At 34.1% G+C, this 18,712-nt stretch overlaps 1 protein-coding gene and 1 long non-coding RNA gene across 2 annotated transcripts; both read right to left on the bottom strand.

The window, feature by feature from the left end:
- Positions 1–2,641: 2,641 nt before the first annotated feature.
- LOC126877203 (uncharacterized) lies at positions 2,642–3,485 on the bottom strand. The gene is made up of 3 exons (XR_007694822.1): positions 3,362–3,485; positions 3,176–3,278; positions 2,642–3,102 (listed from the first exon to the last, which is right to left on the bottom strand). It is a non-coding gene; the product is annotated as an uncharacterized LOC126877203 (long non-coding RNA).
- A 17-nt stretch (positions 3,486–3,502) lies between these two features.
- LOC126877189 (uncharacterized) lies at positions 3,503–18,287 on the bottom strand (the record flags this gene model as incomplete). Its single annotated transcript, XM_050640013.1, has 3 exons — positions 18,245–18,287; positions 4,378–4,667; positions 3,503–4,168 (listed from the first exon to the last, which is right to left on the bottom strand). Coding segments are annotated over exons 1-3 (999 nt in total), but the record flags the coding sequence as incomplete, so codon positions are not given.
- Positions 18,288–18,712: the final 425 nt, after the last annotated feature.

Below are 18,712 nucleotides of genomic sequence, written 5' to 3'. Positions count from 1 at the left end.
AGTGAATTAACGGCGCCTGAACAATCCCTTAAAACGGGTAAATCTATAACTTTATTATCTAATTTCAACCTAATATCCACAAACTGATCAACATAATTTCACTATGCCCAAAAAGAATCGCCTTGCAAATGATATCGATATTTACGACATTTCTTTGCTATATTAATATAGTATTATTTGTTATAGATCCAGACCACCGACCTCGACCAGGGCTATCAAAATTCGCCTTCGTCATGGCCAATAACCAATATAATATTAACTACGATAGAAACTGTCATTGTTAATTTAACACTAGCTATCGCTGCTATAATACGAATAGCCTGTATACATATTAAATAAACTGTAATAAATAACTTATTATTTTTAAATACATCCTGTCTTATTTATCTACACCTTCCTTTGTCTTACGTCCACCTTGACCTACGCATTGTCGCGTAAAATTCGTGATAAAAAAGGATTTTTGCAATCCACTAGCGATAAAAAGTTCGCGTACAAGGTAAATAGCGGGCAAAAGAACGGTACAAAGCATAGAGTGTAGAGTATAGTAGCATCGCAGAAAAAGAAAAATCAACAGCTTGGTCGGTCATTGAGCAGCAACAGATCGAGCAACGATACAAATGATCATGGAAGTGCGTTTCTGCTTTCCGGTCTGTTCGAACTATGACGATTTGTCTTTCTGATCTTTCCGACTCGACCGTTGCACCGTTCACTCGACCATCGACCATAAATTGTTTCGAATTTTCTAGAGAACGGACACTTGAAACTACGTGCTTGCGGTACATTCGATAGCCAAGACAGAGGGATCCTTCGTGAGCCTGTTTTCGTCCTGCGAGACGAGCAAATTATTAGAAATTTCCTGATGCAATTGTACGCGGTTTTATGCAACTTTGATTATACACGTGAACGATATTTGGCACAGAGGAGTAACATTTTCGGGGTAACATTTGCGCACTAATAGGTTCCCACGTAGCTAAAATAAAGCAAAAGTTGCGCGAAATTAACGGATGACAGTTGAGAAATTTCTTGGATGATCTACGTTTATTACGAAATGGTTGGATGCGAGAATCGATATCTGGTAGCATCTAAGTTGTCCGAGAGAGTTTCACGATAAAGGAAGAGATCTCTGCCGATACTCTCTATCCGACTATCGTAGCAGATTTGCGTACTTTTGCAAGGTTCTCCAAATTAATACAAATTTCTAACTACCGCAACATCGAGATATTATACATCGTAAGGCAAAGTTAAGGAGAGTGGCGATGACCTCGGAAACGCGAAAAATATCTCAGAAGATAGAATTTTGGTGGCGGGAAGGACAAATGTTCGTGATGGTTTTCCCAATAGCGATTCTGATTCTCCCTTGACGTGTCTGCTCGGCGCCACTTCCGGCATCGTGACAACCACCGTAAGCCCTAGGAAGCCCTTACAGCCTCCTTTACATCGCATATGCCCTTCTCGCTGTTGATGAAAATCCAATTTGTGAAATTAGACGTTTGCTCGCTTTGAGACAAAGTAAACCGCGTTTCTCACAGGTGTTCGGCAGATGGCGATGATGAGATATAGTGCAACAAAGTGAAATTTTACGCGCGTAAATCTAACAGGATTATAATGTAACAGAAGCACAACAAAGAGGAAACTTGTGATGAAAAAGGAAGAATATATTACCAACGAAACTCTTTTGCTCCATTTTCTTTCGTAGAATTATATTTCACTTGCGAGTATTATAGCAGGTCTGCCTTTGATACAAAAATCATAAAAGGTTTACGTATCTGCACGTATATTTACGCTGTATGAACGACACTCGAGTATTACACGCATGCATTATCGACAAATAGATCCACGTTCGAGATAAGAGTTCCTCTTTGATACTTTCTTATGGTATAAATAACGAGAAATTATCAGGAAGTATGTAATAACATTACAGTGAAACTACTCATACTTCGTTACTTTTACTCGCATGTATAACACCTACAACGATATTCTTTGTTGAATCAATAAATAAAAGCGCTCCCCAGCGTACGTACAAGACTAGATCTTGAAATATAAGAATCGACGTAACAATAAGACTAGAAAAGTTCGAAATGAAAATAATTCGCCGAAACGGCAAAAAGAGAATACCTGACACAAAAATAACGATACGGTAAATCAGCGTCCCGTTTTAATTTTCATCGATCAGTCGTCCAGCAAGCGAGATGTGTCAAGCAGCAACGGCGACAAGGTAACAGAGACGAAACATTATCGAGTTAACGCACGCGAAGTGGTCGCAGGAATGGCTGACGGGTGCGAGAGTGTAATGCACTTACGTCACGCGAATTTCAGACGAAACAACTGGTGGTGTAACGAAAATTTAGCGTCGCAACCGAATGTGCTAAATATAAAATGGATGGCTGTTGACCGAAAGAAAAATGCTCGACGATACGGTGCCGCCGTTTGTTCTCTTACAAGATTGAACGTCCACGGTCGACCCATTTACCAGACCCTCCTCGTTACACGAAGAGACGAAATCACCAGTGCTATTTAATCGTGCGAATTATATCACGCGTATCTCGCGAATTATTACACGACAGTGATAATAAGGCAAATCTAATAAAATTTACTTCTCATTAAAAAGTCGTACCAAAACAATTATTTATTAATTGGTTTATTTATTAATTCTTAAGAAGATACATATAAATAAGAAAAAATGGTAAAATTTGATTAGTATAATAAAAATAATATATGCCTATGATCATTCTAAAATATAAAAAGTGAAATAGTCTTACGTTCATTGGTATATTTTAAGAACACATACATCTTTTAACGATAGTTGCAATGTAACATCATTTTTATATTACACGCAAGGTATGGCAAGTATTCCTGCTCTAAGGCACAATTTGAAATCAACAACATTCAGTTTAACAAATTATAACTTCTATTCGTTTTCCATCATGGAATAACGCGGTGGTGTCTTCCATATTGCACTGGACGTGCGTTGTAATCTACTCCTATCTATATTTTCAAACATTTCAGTTAAATCTGGTGTGCACATTCTTCTATCAAAGAATTTATAGACTGCTTTCTTCGGAATTTATCGTTGCATTGCAAGTTCATTTTCGCGTATGTACGCTAAAATTGATAAAAATTCGAGTACTCCATGCATTATAATGTTTATTAACTCATTAAGTAAAACAACACTTACATTGCGCCTAATGTGGAATTGTACGCCTTGGTCTGGCTTCATCGTCCGATGTGTCGTCGTCAGGTTTACTGTGCAAAACAGAAGTGGACCTTGCTGTTTGGAGCTATATTTTGGATAAAATATCGAATGAATAATAGCTTGTGTTTTTATAACAGAAGAATACTTTGATACTGTTTGTAATGTTACCTGCGATGTCATCATCTGAGTCTCCTTCTTTTGTTTCGCTAATAAGATTTTTTTTGCTTTTTCGACAGATCTTCGTGCCAGTTTTTGAACAATGGCTTTTTCTGAAATTTTTTCTTTTTCAAAGGCCTCGACTCTCCTTCTTACGGGCACATTTTTCTTCATTTCATTTTGAATGTCCTGTTTCGTCATGTTTCTATTAGACATTTCCCTTTCACGGGATGGCTCATCTTCTGCGAATAATTCTTCGAACTCGGTGAGTCCAATCGCTTGATTCAGCTGCTGAACCTCCTCCTGCAGAGTTATTGGCGACCGTGATGCAAATTTAGGTTCATTATTTTTTCCTATACTACTAGCCAAGTTTTTATTAATTACTACCGTTTCGTTTGATTTTATTGGTGATAAAGATTCTACAATTGCGGTAGCGTCCATCATCTTCTGCGTATAAGTAGAATTGATGTCCATCGTGGAATTCATAAGAGGAGTAAATTTCTCAAGTGCATCCTCGCACATTGAAGGATCTTCAATATCATTTCTTGCTGATGGAATTACTGTATCATCAATAATATTAGAATATTTACCCTTCGTGTTTTCACTCCGTGAAAAAGTTCTCTTTATATTACTATCTCTTGTTGTCATTGAAGACTTTAATGGTTCAATCCTTTCTGGCTGTATTGCATCTTCTTTTGAAATTGTTTCGCTTAAAACATTCTTTTTTGTTTTACTATGTTTTGTAGGACCTTTTGTGTTTTTTTCATCTGAACTACTTCTAGCACTTTCCTTTTTTTTAGGTCGGCCTCCACGTTTCCTCTAAAAATTTAATATTTAACAACGTTATAGTAGTATTTATATACACAATGTACATACAATTGTATAAGCAATTAGATTTTGACGCATTAATTAACCGATATCAAACATTATTGGGTACTACATATAAGGGTTAGTATTGATTAGTAACATAAGATATGGGGTAAGATTAAAAGTATTAAATTTCATCATAATATGACACAAACATTTACATTACTGTCATCATCAAGAGTTAGCCTTCGTAATTTTGTAACAAGTGACATTGACTGCTGCTTTTTAATGTTAATTGCAGCTTTTATTGCAGCCTTTCTTTTTGTTCGGTCAATTGTTGTTTCCAGCACATCCCCAGTTTTTACATCTTTATTTTCTGTTTTATCATGTACTGCTGAATCTGTTACTGTATTATCAGTATTGATAATATCATTTTCTGGGATAGTCTCTTTACGGCGATAACCTTTTTTCTTCAAAACTTTCGGCCTCTTTGTAGTTGAAGGGCCAGGGACTGATTGTGGTATTTCAGCAATTAAACCATCCAGCAATTAAATAATCCAGAGTGTCTTCAAGCTGGTTGTTAATATATTTTTTAACATCCAAGGAATAATTATGTATATTCGATATATCTTTGGTAATCATTTCTTTAATCTCCTTCTTTGATCCAGTATCCATATTTAAAATCTACGAATAAATGATATATATTTAATATATACATTAAACTATACTTTTTAATAATACATACCATAATTTAATATTATGGTTGGAATTATGACGTATATAGCAATTAATACATACACATGTGTTTAGTTCTATTAACTTAGAAGCACATGTAAATTAAAAAAATATATATATATATATATGAAACAATAATAAAATAATAAAGTAACATTGAGAATAGAATCTAGTTTAATTACACATATATACCCTTTTAATAATTCCGTTCTTATAAATTTTATTAAATTTACAGTGAAGCTTACAATTACACTAATGCCAATGAATATTAACGTATGCGTTTATTATTGCACTAAATAAAAATGAAAGTAATGCAATGAAAAATACAATATACCTTAATGGAAATAAAATAAGTAAATAGCGAAGTATTTATTAATATTATTATATAGCATTATATTATATTATTATAATATTTATTAATATTTACTTACGTTTTACGTTTGCACAAAAACTATAAAATTTTAAATATAAAGAGAGATTTATAACAGAGATAAAGCAAGTCACAGAAATTAGTGTCTTTCAATGACAAAAATACGTTAAAGGAAGTGAAACGATAATCTCCGTCTCGCGTCACAAGCGGAACTGTGTCAGTTTTGCTCCTTGAAAGTACACGTAGCGGTACATGAGCTAGAGAACATTTCAAATCATGTTGTTGTTTTTTTTTCTTCGGAATATCAAGATCGTGAGGACATACATAATATATTAATAAATAAACTCCGGGCAAAACAATGTCGCCGTTACGTTACCGTCGAACCGTCGAACAAAGACGAATTTGAATTCTCCGACTCCCCCCCCCCCCCCCCCCCCCGATCTGTTTATACTATACCAGTTTAAACGGACGCAATCGTAAAGAGTTCACGAGAGTTATGGATGAGTATCTACGAGTATCTACCGTCTTTGCGAACATTATCTATAATTATTTATTTAATCATTTGAAAATATACTTGAAGGTTTCAACAACGAGCAATCTTGTCTAATAAATCTCACGATCAACCATCCTCTACACACAAGTCCTCTGAAAACATAACGACTTTTCAGTTCAATTTGAATCGTTGCGTTTGTAACGTCAATTCATATCAGAGACCAGGCCACACACCACGGACAGGATGGCACCCAGATGTCTGCATATCCTTGGAGCGCACCCTCAATAGTCTTAAGTGCCCACCAGGGGGGCCTTGGCATTTTTATAGTTAAGGTCCTTCGGACCAAGCGAGTATTTCCTGTCTTAAATTTCCCTTTATGTTTATTGTCTACCACGTGTTAGCTTAGAAAGTTGGTTTCCTCCACATCTGGTATGTTCCGTTGGCAACTTTCTCGCGAGGGCGGCTAAAACCCTTCCGGGTCCACCAACCGTCCTATTATCCAATCGGAGATGGTGTTTACTGCCCTCACTTCCTTAACCAAAATTGTCATCAACAAATCCGATAGTCCCGTGTCCTTAGACACACCCACCCCTAGCTTTCCTCAGACACAGTATCGTCAGTAAAACTTCACTTATTCTGTATCCTTAGAATAGTCAACATATCTATGTCGGTCTCTACTCTTATAAGTCGCGTAGTTAATGTATTGTTGTAACTAAGTCTTATATAACGTGGTTGGAGTGAATTGTGATTTATGTTAATTCAGTGCGTGTTACATTGTGATTGCTGAATTCATAATAAAGGTTGATTAAAACCAAGTAAATAGTTGTGTTACGACTCAACTATATTTTATTTTCACCGACCAACCCAAAAATTACGTGACACGTTCAACGCCATCAGGGTGTCCTGCATAACGCGGGCATCCGACTAGGTGCTAATACCACATACAAGAACAAGTCGAATATGTGAAATAAAGCTTTTTAGCTTAAGGTCCCGTTTTGAAAAAAATACAGTTTGAACATGTTCGGTTGGCAATTGGCTTAATACACGCGTATGATAAATTTTCAATTTTATTTTTCTCTCAAACAAAGCGTTGTGTGAAAAAATTGTATTCCATATTTTTTGTTATCTACTACTTAATTAAAAATTGATTGTAATAATAATTTATTGACGAATTATTTGAAATATGTTATCATGGTGTATATCCTGTGGAATTGACAAAACATACCTTTATGATTTTGTGAATCGATACGAGTAACAATAAATTTAAATTTGATGAATCAAAAAATTAAATATTTTAATTCTTATTTTATTATTCTAAAACAAAGTAGTCTACAAATATTTTAAACACTTCTACCCTTACGTGTCACACGTTATTAAAGTATACCATTGATACTGATACGTATATACGTTCGTTAAAAATATAAATTGGTACAAATCATTAGAAATACAATTTTCCAACTTGGTATCTTTCTTCGAAGATGGAGAATTCCAAATATTTTATTCCCATTTGTATTACTACGTAATTATAATTATATACTAATATATAATACGCGAGATATTGAACAGAAATAATAGAACCTTTCATTTGCAGTCACACAGCCATGTTATGTTTGTCTGACCAAATATGTATTAATCATGTGCAGAAATTACTGACGTCAAACTAATATTTCTATGCTGTTGTGATTCATTAGGTAATCAATTGCTTAGTCGAATCAGTTTGCCAAAGCCAACCATTGGAATAAGTAATTAGTTTTGTTGATTAAGAGCAAATTTAATTCGTATATTTACTCATTTTTGCACCATGTTACTATTTCTATTCACAATATAAAACTGTTATTCTATCGCATTGTTATTGCTACAATGTGGTTTCGTCATTTCGTTCTGTTCATATTCATTTGAATAGCGAGAATTTTCAGAGATAAATACAGACGTATAAACAATAACACAGATTACAACGATAAAAGTTGAATATCATGGGATTTATGGAAACGAAAGAAATGTTTTTCGCATGCGAAATTATATTATTGCATATATGGTAGCTTTTATGTTATCATAAATATGACTATTCTAGAAATATGAACTCTCTCTTTATTTCTGTCACGACATATGTACAGTGTTTATTTGTGTATTAACTATTCCGATAAATAAAAAGATTTATTACATGATTTTACAAAATTTGTTAAAATTGATTAAGAAGTTACTTTCAAGAAGTAATATTTACATAATTGTAAATTTAACCCTATGTTTAACAAAATTAGGCATTCTTAAGTATTTGTTATTGTAAATTACTATTATGCTTCGCCAAGTGTGATTGGCGATTTCTGGAACACAGCGTCCATCGATGTCTTCAATGAAAGAACATAAGTTTAATAACCTAACTTATCGACGAAATAAATCCCTAGCCCCCGGGTAGCGTGTTAGGAAGCTTCCGTGGTAATTCTTTTAAAAGTAATTAACGAGTGATCTGTTCGCGAATTATTGTATTGTATTATATATTATGTGGCATCATGATATCATAAGGAATACAAGTCACTATGATTTCTTCGTACTATTTCACAGATGGAGTGTGCAAATTTGACTTTACAATGAACAAAGTCAAACGTGACAATGACAAAATTGTATGTGGCAAAACTGGATACCTCAATGTTATACAGTGTGTCAAGAAAGTGTTTGTTGTCATCTTATGTCTTTGGGAGGTAATTCTACACCTTCGGATTTGCGAAGATCTGTTGAAAAAGAGGATCACAAAATTGACCTCGAGCATTCTATTGCACGTATTGCGTGTTTGTGCGCGTATTTATCCATCGATGTATTGCAAAGAACAGTTTGTCCAATAGGGGTTTCACACGCAGCAGTGAGAAAAATAATACTCTCACCCTGAGAGAATTGACCGGCGAGGGCGCGGCAGAGGCCATGGAAGCGCTTCGGTGAGGCGCGCTAGGTCCGTCGCGCCCCCCGGTGGGGTGCAAACTTAGGCGCTGGCAACTCAGCGCCCCGGGGCAGCAAATCAGCCCGGCAGGGGAACCGGACTGTCTGGCACGGCGGCTCCGGCGACGAGGCGCGGTGTGACGTGGCCGCATATCGCTCCATTAGGGGATGTATTGAGCGCGGGGGAGGGGTGTATCCCTCACACCAGTTCCCGGGCCCCTCTAGATCGCTGCCGGGACGGTCATCATGGAGGTTTTAGTCCGTTGGCGTCCACTACCACGCCGCTTTTTCCCAGAAGCGACCTGGTGTCCTCCACGTTAATAAAAAAAAAAAAAAAAAAAAAGTGGGAAAAATAATACGCCAAAAAGGTGTACGTTATAAGGTTCGCCGTGTGCGAAATTATGTCGTTTGACGAATATTCGATGGTTAGCCGCTAAGAAAATTATAACGCAATCCTTGGAAATATCTTGTTTACGGATGAGAGCGATTCTTCCGATAGCAATATTCTCGATCGTCAGACTGCCAAGATTTAGGCTTGTGAAAGTTCTGACATTATGATACAATGATACAGAGATTCAAGCAGGCTCGAGCAAGTTTGATTTATTCCACAGCTCGCTTTAGCGTGTAGATAAAATCAATTTGAAAATGGAATAGATATCATATGTTCGCGAGCAGCCAGAAAACAACACTGACGTTATTTCGTATCGCATCTGACTTTAAAAACGAACATAAAATGAAAATAAACGGTTTTTCATACAAAAATGCATACTTGTTACGATGCATCGTGAGTAGCAGAGTAACGCATATGTTCGTGTATTACAGCATGAACGTATTAATGAATAAATAATATATATGTCGGGTTTACATTAGAATTAGGGTTAGGGGCGTGAAACGAATCTTCGTTTGGGTTACACGTTGTCGTTATGCAATAGAGAAGACATTGACTAGTGCAAATACGATTATTATAGAACCGGACAAGTAACCGCGGTAGTTAGGTGCTCGAGATACTAATGACAATGATCCTAGGTTCAATAACGAATCCGCGGTCAACGGGATGACAACAGAACGTACTCACAAAGTCTAAGTCTGAGAGAATAATCACTGATCGCGAAGGCGTTACTCTTGGATCGATGAGATCGCGGGCGAGAATGCCTTTTCCGTCCCGATGATGCCACACAGGAAAACTATAACGGGGTGTGTCTAAGGATACGAGATCATCGGATTCGTCGAGAAAAGCCTTCGTTCAGAAAGTGTTGCTGCTAATTGGTTAATCTCCATATCGGTGGTTAGAAAAGGATGCTAGCCGCCCTCGAGGGAAAGTTGCTAGTGGGAGACGCCGCTCGTTGAAAAATATGTCTCCCCTATCTTCCCGTAGTTGGGACAAAGACTGTTTGTCTGTTTGAAGGACTTTAGTTAACTAAACCTTAAGATTTATAACGGGCCCTCGGGCTAGCCGAACATGTACTGCGGAGACGCATCGACATCTGGCAATCATCTTACTCGAAGAATAGGGTCTGCACGTGGCGAGCCACGGGACAGAAACCGTTGGAATGTTTACTGTCGCGTGTCGCCACAAATATTTCTTTTAAGGAGAGCTATAGAATTACTTCATACCTTTGTTAGGCAAAGCGTTCATCCCGTGACCGCGGCTACGTTCGGCGACTGACTGTCGCCTCGAGCCCAAGCTCATTATCACAATTCTCGAACAATTACAATCGGGTTGAATAACTACAATTGTTCAATTACAGCTATAGTAGACTCTAGGTTACAATGTTGCGGGGTTATCCAAAATTCCAAAGGCTCCGGTGTTCTTTCATCTCCGACATATATATATATTAAATTAAAATTTTTAATATTTTTATAATTTAATAATAATAATAATTACTATATTTATATAAGTATTATAAATAAAATATTTATAATAATATTATTAATATCTTTTTATTAGAATTATATAATTTATATATAACTATAAAATATAATTTAAAAATTTTTAATATTTTTATAATTTAATAATTATATTTATTTAAATATTATAAATAAAATATTTATAGTAATATTATTAATATTTTTTTTATTAATATTAAAAATACAATCTTAAAATTTGTAATATTTTTAATTTTATAATATCATTAATATTTTTTATTTATATTAGTATATAATTAAAATTTTTGATATTTTATAATTTAATATATATATATCATAAATAAAAAATTTTTAAATTATATATTATACAATTTATATTATAGTAATTTCCATTTTTTCAAAATAAAAAAAATTGTATATTAAACAATTTAAAAATAAAGGGTAGAATATTTAAGTATTAATATTTTATAATTTAATTTTATAGATAATTAAATATTTATAGTAATATTATTATTTTTTATTAATATTTTAAAATATTATATATATATGTGTATATATATATATATATATATATATATATATATATATGTCGGGTTAACATTAGAATTTAAAGCGTGTAACGATTCTTCGTTTGAATTAGCCATCGTTTTATGAAACAGAGATTATATTTACGCGAATATACAAGATTTTACAAAATATTATGAATATTGAGTTTAATGAATGATAAGATTAACAAATGATAAGTTTAACTAATGATTCCAAACGAATCCACGGTCAATGGGATAACTCTTTACTATGCGTAGAATAATTTAAACACAAAAAAAAAAAATACGATTGCTGAGGCACTCGGTAAATTGCTCGATGTATCACTTTCCAAGGCGATCACACGAATGAATATCTGATGAAAATCTTTTTCGCTATACGACTGCATTTGTTTGTTATATGCTCGCTGGAAACATCGAGAAGGTTCCAATCGTTGTTGCTAGGCAATTTCTGTCAAAAGTTTGTTGTATACTCTTTGGAAACATCGAGAAAGATTCAAACGCCGTTACTAGGCAGTTTCTGTCTGGAGATTGATTCCTAATACAACGTGTGTCCCATTATATCGACATCTCTAAAGTACAATTCTATGTGATTTCTAGGGAGAACAATACAACCGATCCACACCTTCGTCAGGCAAAACGTTTATCCCGTGACCGCGGCTACGCTCGGCGACCAGCTGCCACCTCGAACCCACCCTCGCCATCACATATATCGAACAATTACAAATGACAACAATTGCTTAATTACAGCTATGACAAAATCCAGGCTAAAGCACCAGAAGACTCTCGCAAAATTGCAAAGGGAAGGCTCCGGTTTTCCTTTCATCTCCGACACGTTCTTTTGTGATCCCGTTGGCCGCGGATTCGTTATCGGGCCTGAGGCCATCGTCACTAGTGCCAATTGTCGTGATCAATTGTCAAGACTGTAATAACTCTATTATTGTAATAAACTACACCTGCGTGTACCCTATCAATGGCTAATTCCCGTGAAGATTCATTTGACGCCCACAACCCTACTCCCAGTGCTAATCCGACATACATATTAATATTTTTAAATATTTTTTTTTTAATATTCAAAAATTTTTTAAATTTCCCTAATATTTTCAATATTATGCTTTAAATGTATAAGCTATTTAAATTAAACAAGTTCATCTTTCTCTTTATTTAATTTAAATATAAATTAGTAATAATAATTAAATAATTAATTATAAATATATTTATAATCAAATTATTATTAATATTAATAAATAAATATATATTAATAATAAATAAGAAATTTTTAATCTAAAATGTATTTCTAATAAATCACAAACATATCCTATAATCTTTCCTGTAAATGTTTCAACTAAACATTTTTCAAAATAAAATTCATAATAAATTATTTTTTGTTAAATAACTCATTATAAACTTATAAAAAAATTCTATTATAAAAAATCTTTTGATAAATATTAATTTTTTTCAAATAAATATTTAATATTAATACTAAAAATATTAATCCTAATAATATTATCTTAAATACAAGATATTTATAACTATAAATTAAATTAATATTTAATTGATAAAAGAAAAAATTAAAAATAAATTTTCTTAAAATTAATATAATTATTAAAATTACTGATATAATTCCAGCTATAATACAATCTTCATTTAAATAAATTAAATTTATTATATAATTATTTCCCATTATTATAAATATTGTACGAAAAGAATATGATACTGTAAAAATTGTTCCAAAAATTAAATTTATTGTACTAAAAATTCTTTTCATATTTAAAAAATAATATTCAACAATTAAATCTTTAGAATAAAATCCTACTAAAAACGGAAATCCACATAATATTAATAATGAAAATATTATTAATAATCCTTTTATTGGATATAAATAAAATATACCAGAATAAAAACAAAAATTCTGAATACCATTTATATAATGAATAAATCTTCCAACACACATAAATATTATAGATTTAAAAAATGCATGAATAAATAAATGTAAAAATGTTAAATCTGTTATTCCTAAAGAATAAATTCTTATTATAAGACCTAATTGACTTCATGTTGATAAAGCAATAATCTTTTTAAAATCTATTTCAAAATTAGCTATAACTCCTGAAACTAATATTGTTATTCTTGAAATTATTAAAATAAATCTTTTATATTTAAAATCAATTATTATCTCATAATTGATTAATAAATAAATTCCAGCAGTAACTAAAGTTGATGAATGAACTAATGAAGACACAGAAGTAGGAGTAATTATTGCAGCTGGTAATCACATCATAAATATTAATTGTGCACTTTTTGTAAATACTATTAAAAAGAACATTAATAAAATTAATAAATCTATTTTATATAAAATTAAATTTCATGTACCAAAAATTACTAAAAAAGAAATAATTATTAATAAACTAGAATCACCTAAACGATTTAAAATTACTATAATTATTCCTGAATTAAATGATAAAAATTTTTGATAATAAATAATTAAACAATAAGAAATTAAACCCAGACCATCTCATCCTAATAATAAAGTTAATATATTAGGTCTCAAAATTTAAAAAATTATTGATATTAAAAACATTAATATTAAATAATAAAAACGATTAATTAAATATTTATTATTTAAATTTATATATCTGATTCTATATAATTAAATAAAAGAACTAATTAATATTACTAAAAATACAAATATTAATAATTTAAATCTAATCATAAAAATTGTTAGGGAAGTGATACATTTACACTGTACATGAGAGTGTGTGTGTAAGGGTCAGAGGGCGTCCAGGTCTTAGTTGAGACAAAAGACAGCCGTTAAAAGATTCTGGATAGTCAGTTGGCGACAAGCGTGCGTGCAAGACGTTCTTCAGAGTGTAATATAGATGTATAGCTGTTGTGTGTGAAATATAGTCAATTATTTGTATTACCAAATCCTCGAATTTCCTTAATAGATTCGTATTTCAATTATGATCGTTATTACAAAATTTATTAGAAACTGACAAAGTAACGATACAGAATGTTATAACAGAACAGAATAGAATGTCGAGTACTGACTTGGGAGGTTTTTTTATATCAAGGGGTTGGCTCCTGTGGAGGGGTTATCGTTGGATACCGGTCACATAGGGACCCTGTTACTGCTTAGTTACTGTTTCGATGGCTAAGGTATGTGAGATATGATTATCCTATTGCTGCATTCCCGGGGCCACTGTGACACTAGAGACGTTGTCTGTGTTTTATGAATTGGAGACATTATTTTGAGAATGGTCCCTGTGGTTATTTGGATTATTTTGATTTCCTTGTACTGTTTGGGAGTAGTATAGGAGATTGAAGTAGTAGTGAATTTCGGAAGACTGAGTATTTGATTGGTTGTCTCTTTGGCTTTAAGCTTGGGATACTTATTTATACATAAGGTTTTGTAGGCTGAGCGGCCTTTGTAGTTAGCAGAATGGTCACCTTGACAGTGGATGCACTTCGTTGGGGTTTCCGGTGATTTAGTGCACTGGTCAGTGGGGTGTGTACCTGCACATTTAACACAGCGGATTTATATGCAATCGCTTTCTCTGCAATGTTTGTATTTTTCAAAGCTTTTGTTCATGCAATAGCTCTAGTGTTTTGTTCTCGTGTTTTCGTTCTAGTTATCCTAGTTGAACAAGTTTTGAAGTGTCCGTGCCTGCCTGTTCAAATGGATCGAATAGAGCATTCTCTCTTCCTCCGAAGATGGTTGTATTTCATCTTCACTCAATATGTTGCGTCATGCAACACTCTACCTGGACCCGGCCATACACCGCGGGCCAGACAGGCTCCAGATGTCCGCTCATTCTTACGGCGTACCCTCAATAACCTTAAGCACCCGTCATAAATCCCACTAATTTGCTTGCTAAGGTCCTTCAGACCCAACAAACATCTGTTTTCTGAATCATTTCTAAAGATTATTGTCTACCACGGCTTGACAAGGGAAAGTTGGGTTTTCCCACGTACGATGCTTCCTAATAACAACTTTCTATCGAGAGCAGCTAAGACCCTTCCTAGTCCAGCAACCTTCGTTTAATCAATTAACAACAAATCCGATGGTCCCGTGCGCTAGACACACGCATCCTTAGCTTTCCTCCGCTACAGCATCGTCACCGAACATCACTGATTCTTCAACCTTCAAACATACAACATCCTTCGACCGGGTCTACACCCGAAGATCAGTCAGTCACTTATCTTATACATACGCACCAGCGTAACTATCTTCTTCACAAAGTTGTTGGAATAAACTGTCATTCACACCTTGTTACATCAGTGTCATATTCAATTAACCACCTCTATTATCCTAATCGAAATAGGGGATCGATCATTTCGTGGCGTCGATTATCTAATCGTGACGGGAATTTACGACTCCCGTTGGCGTTCTTCCTCGCGATCGCGTCTCTCCGCGATCGAAACACAATGTCATAGATCTGTTTTGCCGCTTTTTAATTTCTTGTTTCTGAATATTTGCTTGAAACTTTTTCACTTCAGGGAATGACTCATCTTCTTCTTTTAGCTGATGCATCTTCGTGTTTTCACTCTGTGAAAAAGTTCTCTTTCTATTACTATTTCTTGTTGTCATTGAACACTTTTCTGGCTGTATTGCATCTTCTCTTATAGTGAATGTGTCTGTGAAGTACCCGCGATCTTCCTTGAAATTGTTTCGCTTAAAACACTTTTCTCATTCACTATGTTTTGTAGGGCTTTGTGTTATTTCTTCTTCTGAGCTACTTCTAGCACTTTTCCTTTTTTTTAGATCGGTTTTCACGTTTCCTCTAAAAATGTAGGATATATTTAATTACGTTATAATAGAATTTATATGCACAATGTACATACATTAAACGATTAGATTTCAACATATTAATTAACCGATATCTTTTAGGTATCATTATTAGATACTATATATAAAGGTTAGTATTGATCAGTAACATGAGATTTGGGGTAAGATTAAAGATTTTAAATTTCATCATAATATGATACAAACATTTACATTACTGTCATCGTCACGAATTAATGGCCTTCGTAATTTTTCAACAAGTGACATTGACTGTTGTTTTTTAATATTAATTGCAGCTTTCCTTCAACCCTCTCTTTTTGCTCGGCTCTTCAAAACTTTCGGCGTAGTTAAAGTTGAAGGGCCAGGTTGTGGTGTTTGAGCAAAGTATCTCCAAAATGGTCGTTGACAGATTTTTTAACACCCAAGCAACGTATATTCAATATATCTTTGGTAATTAGTGCTTTCATCCGATTCTTTGATGTAGTACCGATATTCCTACAACCGATAAATCTACAAATAAATTCTTTATAAGTGTAGTATCGTGGAAAGAAGGGCCTGTGGTGGCACTCGATAGTTAAATAGCACCACTCGACACTAACTAGTGTCGGACGACGAAGTGGTTAGCGCCTTAGGTTACGAACGTAGGAGTCCGATTTTTCTTCCACGGTACAAAAAATGAGGAAAAGGGCGGCCGTACCCAACAGCGACCTCTACAGCGCTGAGCACAGCTCAACGATACTACATAAGTATTTAATATATACATTAAACTATACTTTTTAATAATACATACCATAATTTAATATTGTGGTTGAAATTATGACATATGTAACAATTAATACAAACACTTAACTTAGAAGCATATGTAAATTATTTTTCAAAAAAAATATTTATATGAAACAATAATAAAATAATGAAGTAACGTTGAGAATAGAATCTAGTTTAATTACACATATATACCCTTTTAATAATTCCGTTCTTATAAATTTTATTAAATTTACAGTGAAGCTTACAATTACACTAATGCCAATGAATATTATCGTATGCGTTTATTATTACACTAAATAAAAATGAAAGTAATGCAATGAAAAATACAATATACCTTAATGGAAATAAAATAAGTAAATAGCGAAGTATTTATTAATATTATTATATAGCATTATATTATATTATTATAATATTTATTAATATTTACTTACGTTTTACGTTTGCACAAAAACTATAAAATTTTAAATATAAAGAGAGATTTATAACAGAGATAAAGCAAGTCACAGAAATTAGTGTCTTTCAATGGCAAAAATGCGTTAAAGGAAGTGAAACGATAATCTCCGTCTCGCGTCACAAGCGGAACTGTGTCAGTTTTGCTCCTTGAAAGTACACGTAGCGGTACATGAGCTAGAGGACAATTCAAATTATGTTGTTTTTTTGCCTCGGAGTATCAATATCGTTAGGACATACATAATGTAGTAATAAATAAACTCCGGACAAAACTATGTTGCCTCTACGTGCAACTGTCGAACGAAGACGAATTTGAATTTTCCGATTCTCCTCCGACCAATTTATAGTGTACCAGTTTAAACGGACGCAATCGTAAAGAGTTATCGATCATGTAGTGGATCGTGTGAGGATCAATAATTTAGAGAATACGAGAAATTGCTGCTGCAACGCCTCAAATATATTTAGAATAAATAAAATAAATACGAATAAATATAAATACCGTCGAGAGACGCTCGTACAAATGTATTCGCGAAGCTAGGGTATGGTCGCTTGCGAAAAACTCGATAACTATAACTCGGATGACTCGGATAATAACTCGTAGATATTGATCGATAATTCGTAGGTACTCGGTATATACAAACTCGCGATCACGTCCGTTTATTTATACTGGGGGGGGGGGGGGAGAGGTCGGAAAATTTGAATTCATCTTAGATCGACGATTGCCCATAACGGTGACTTTGTTTTGTCCGGAGTTTACCTATCGATATGTTTCGTGCGTCAAGGCGATGTCCGTGTTCCGAGGCACAACAACATGAGTCGCTCTCGATCCGCCACGTCCTATGACTCTACCGACTATCTACCGAGTATTGATCAGTTACTAACGAGTTATGAGCGAGCGGTTATACACTGTCTTAGCGAATCCGTTAATACGAGCGTCTTTGCGAACATTATCTGTTCTTATTTATTTAATCATTTTAAAATATACTTGACGGTTTCTACAACGGGCAATCTCGTCTAATAAATCTCACGATTAACCATCCTCTACACACAAGTCCCTTAATACATAACGACTTTTCAGTTCAATTGGGATCATTGCGTTTAACGCCATCTATTCGCCCGGGCGCGCCATTTTTCTCTAGAATATAAATTGTACCGCATGCTTGAATATGTAGCGCATGCTTGAAATAGCCAGCCATGTTGATATGGAAGAGGAGGCGAAAGTGGAGCATATTGTAGAAGGAATAGTAGATGAAGAAAACAATAAGTCTACTACATCCATTAAAGAATTGAAGAAGAGATTAATCATGTACGAGGAACAGAATTATCGCAGAGCAAAATTGATTGTGAAGCTAGCCAAAATTGAAAGGAGCAGGATGCCCAGTCAATCTGGAGATATGAAGAAGACGAGATGTTACAATTGCGGGTACGAAGAATATGAGTGTGCAGAGTGCCCGAATAGGTCGAGAGGACCCAAGTGCTTTAAGTGTAGAGAGTACGGACACATCGTATCGAAATGCGACAATACCGATACCGGTAGCGAACTAACTTTAATGAGAGCGAATCAGTATGTGAAAATTGGTATCGGGTCCGGAAGAAATTGTACACTCGAAGAATTTTCGAC

This window comes from Bombus huntii, unplaced genomic scaffold (genome assembly GCF_024542735.1).
Source record: "Bombus huntii isolate Logan2020A unplaced genomic scaffold, iyBomHunt1.1 ctg00000131.1, whole genome shotgun sequence".
Taxonomy (NCBI): domain Eukaryota; kingdom Metazoa; phylum Arthropoda; class Insecta; order Hymenoptera; family Apidae; genus Bombus; species Bombus huntii.
The sequence above is the reverse complement of the archived record's forward strand: the minus strand, read 5'-3'. Positions and strand labels throughout refer to the sequence as shown.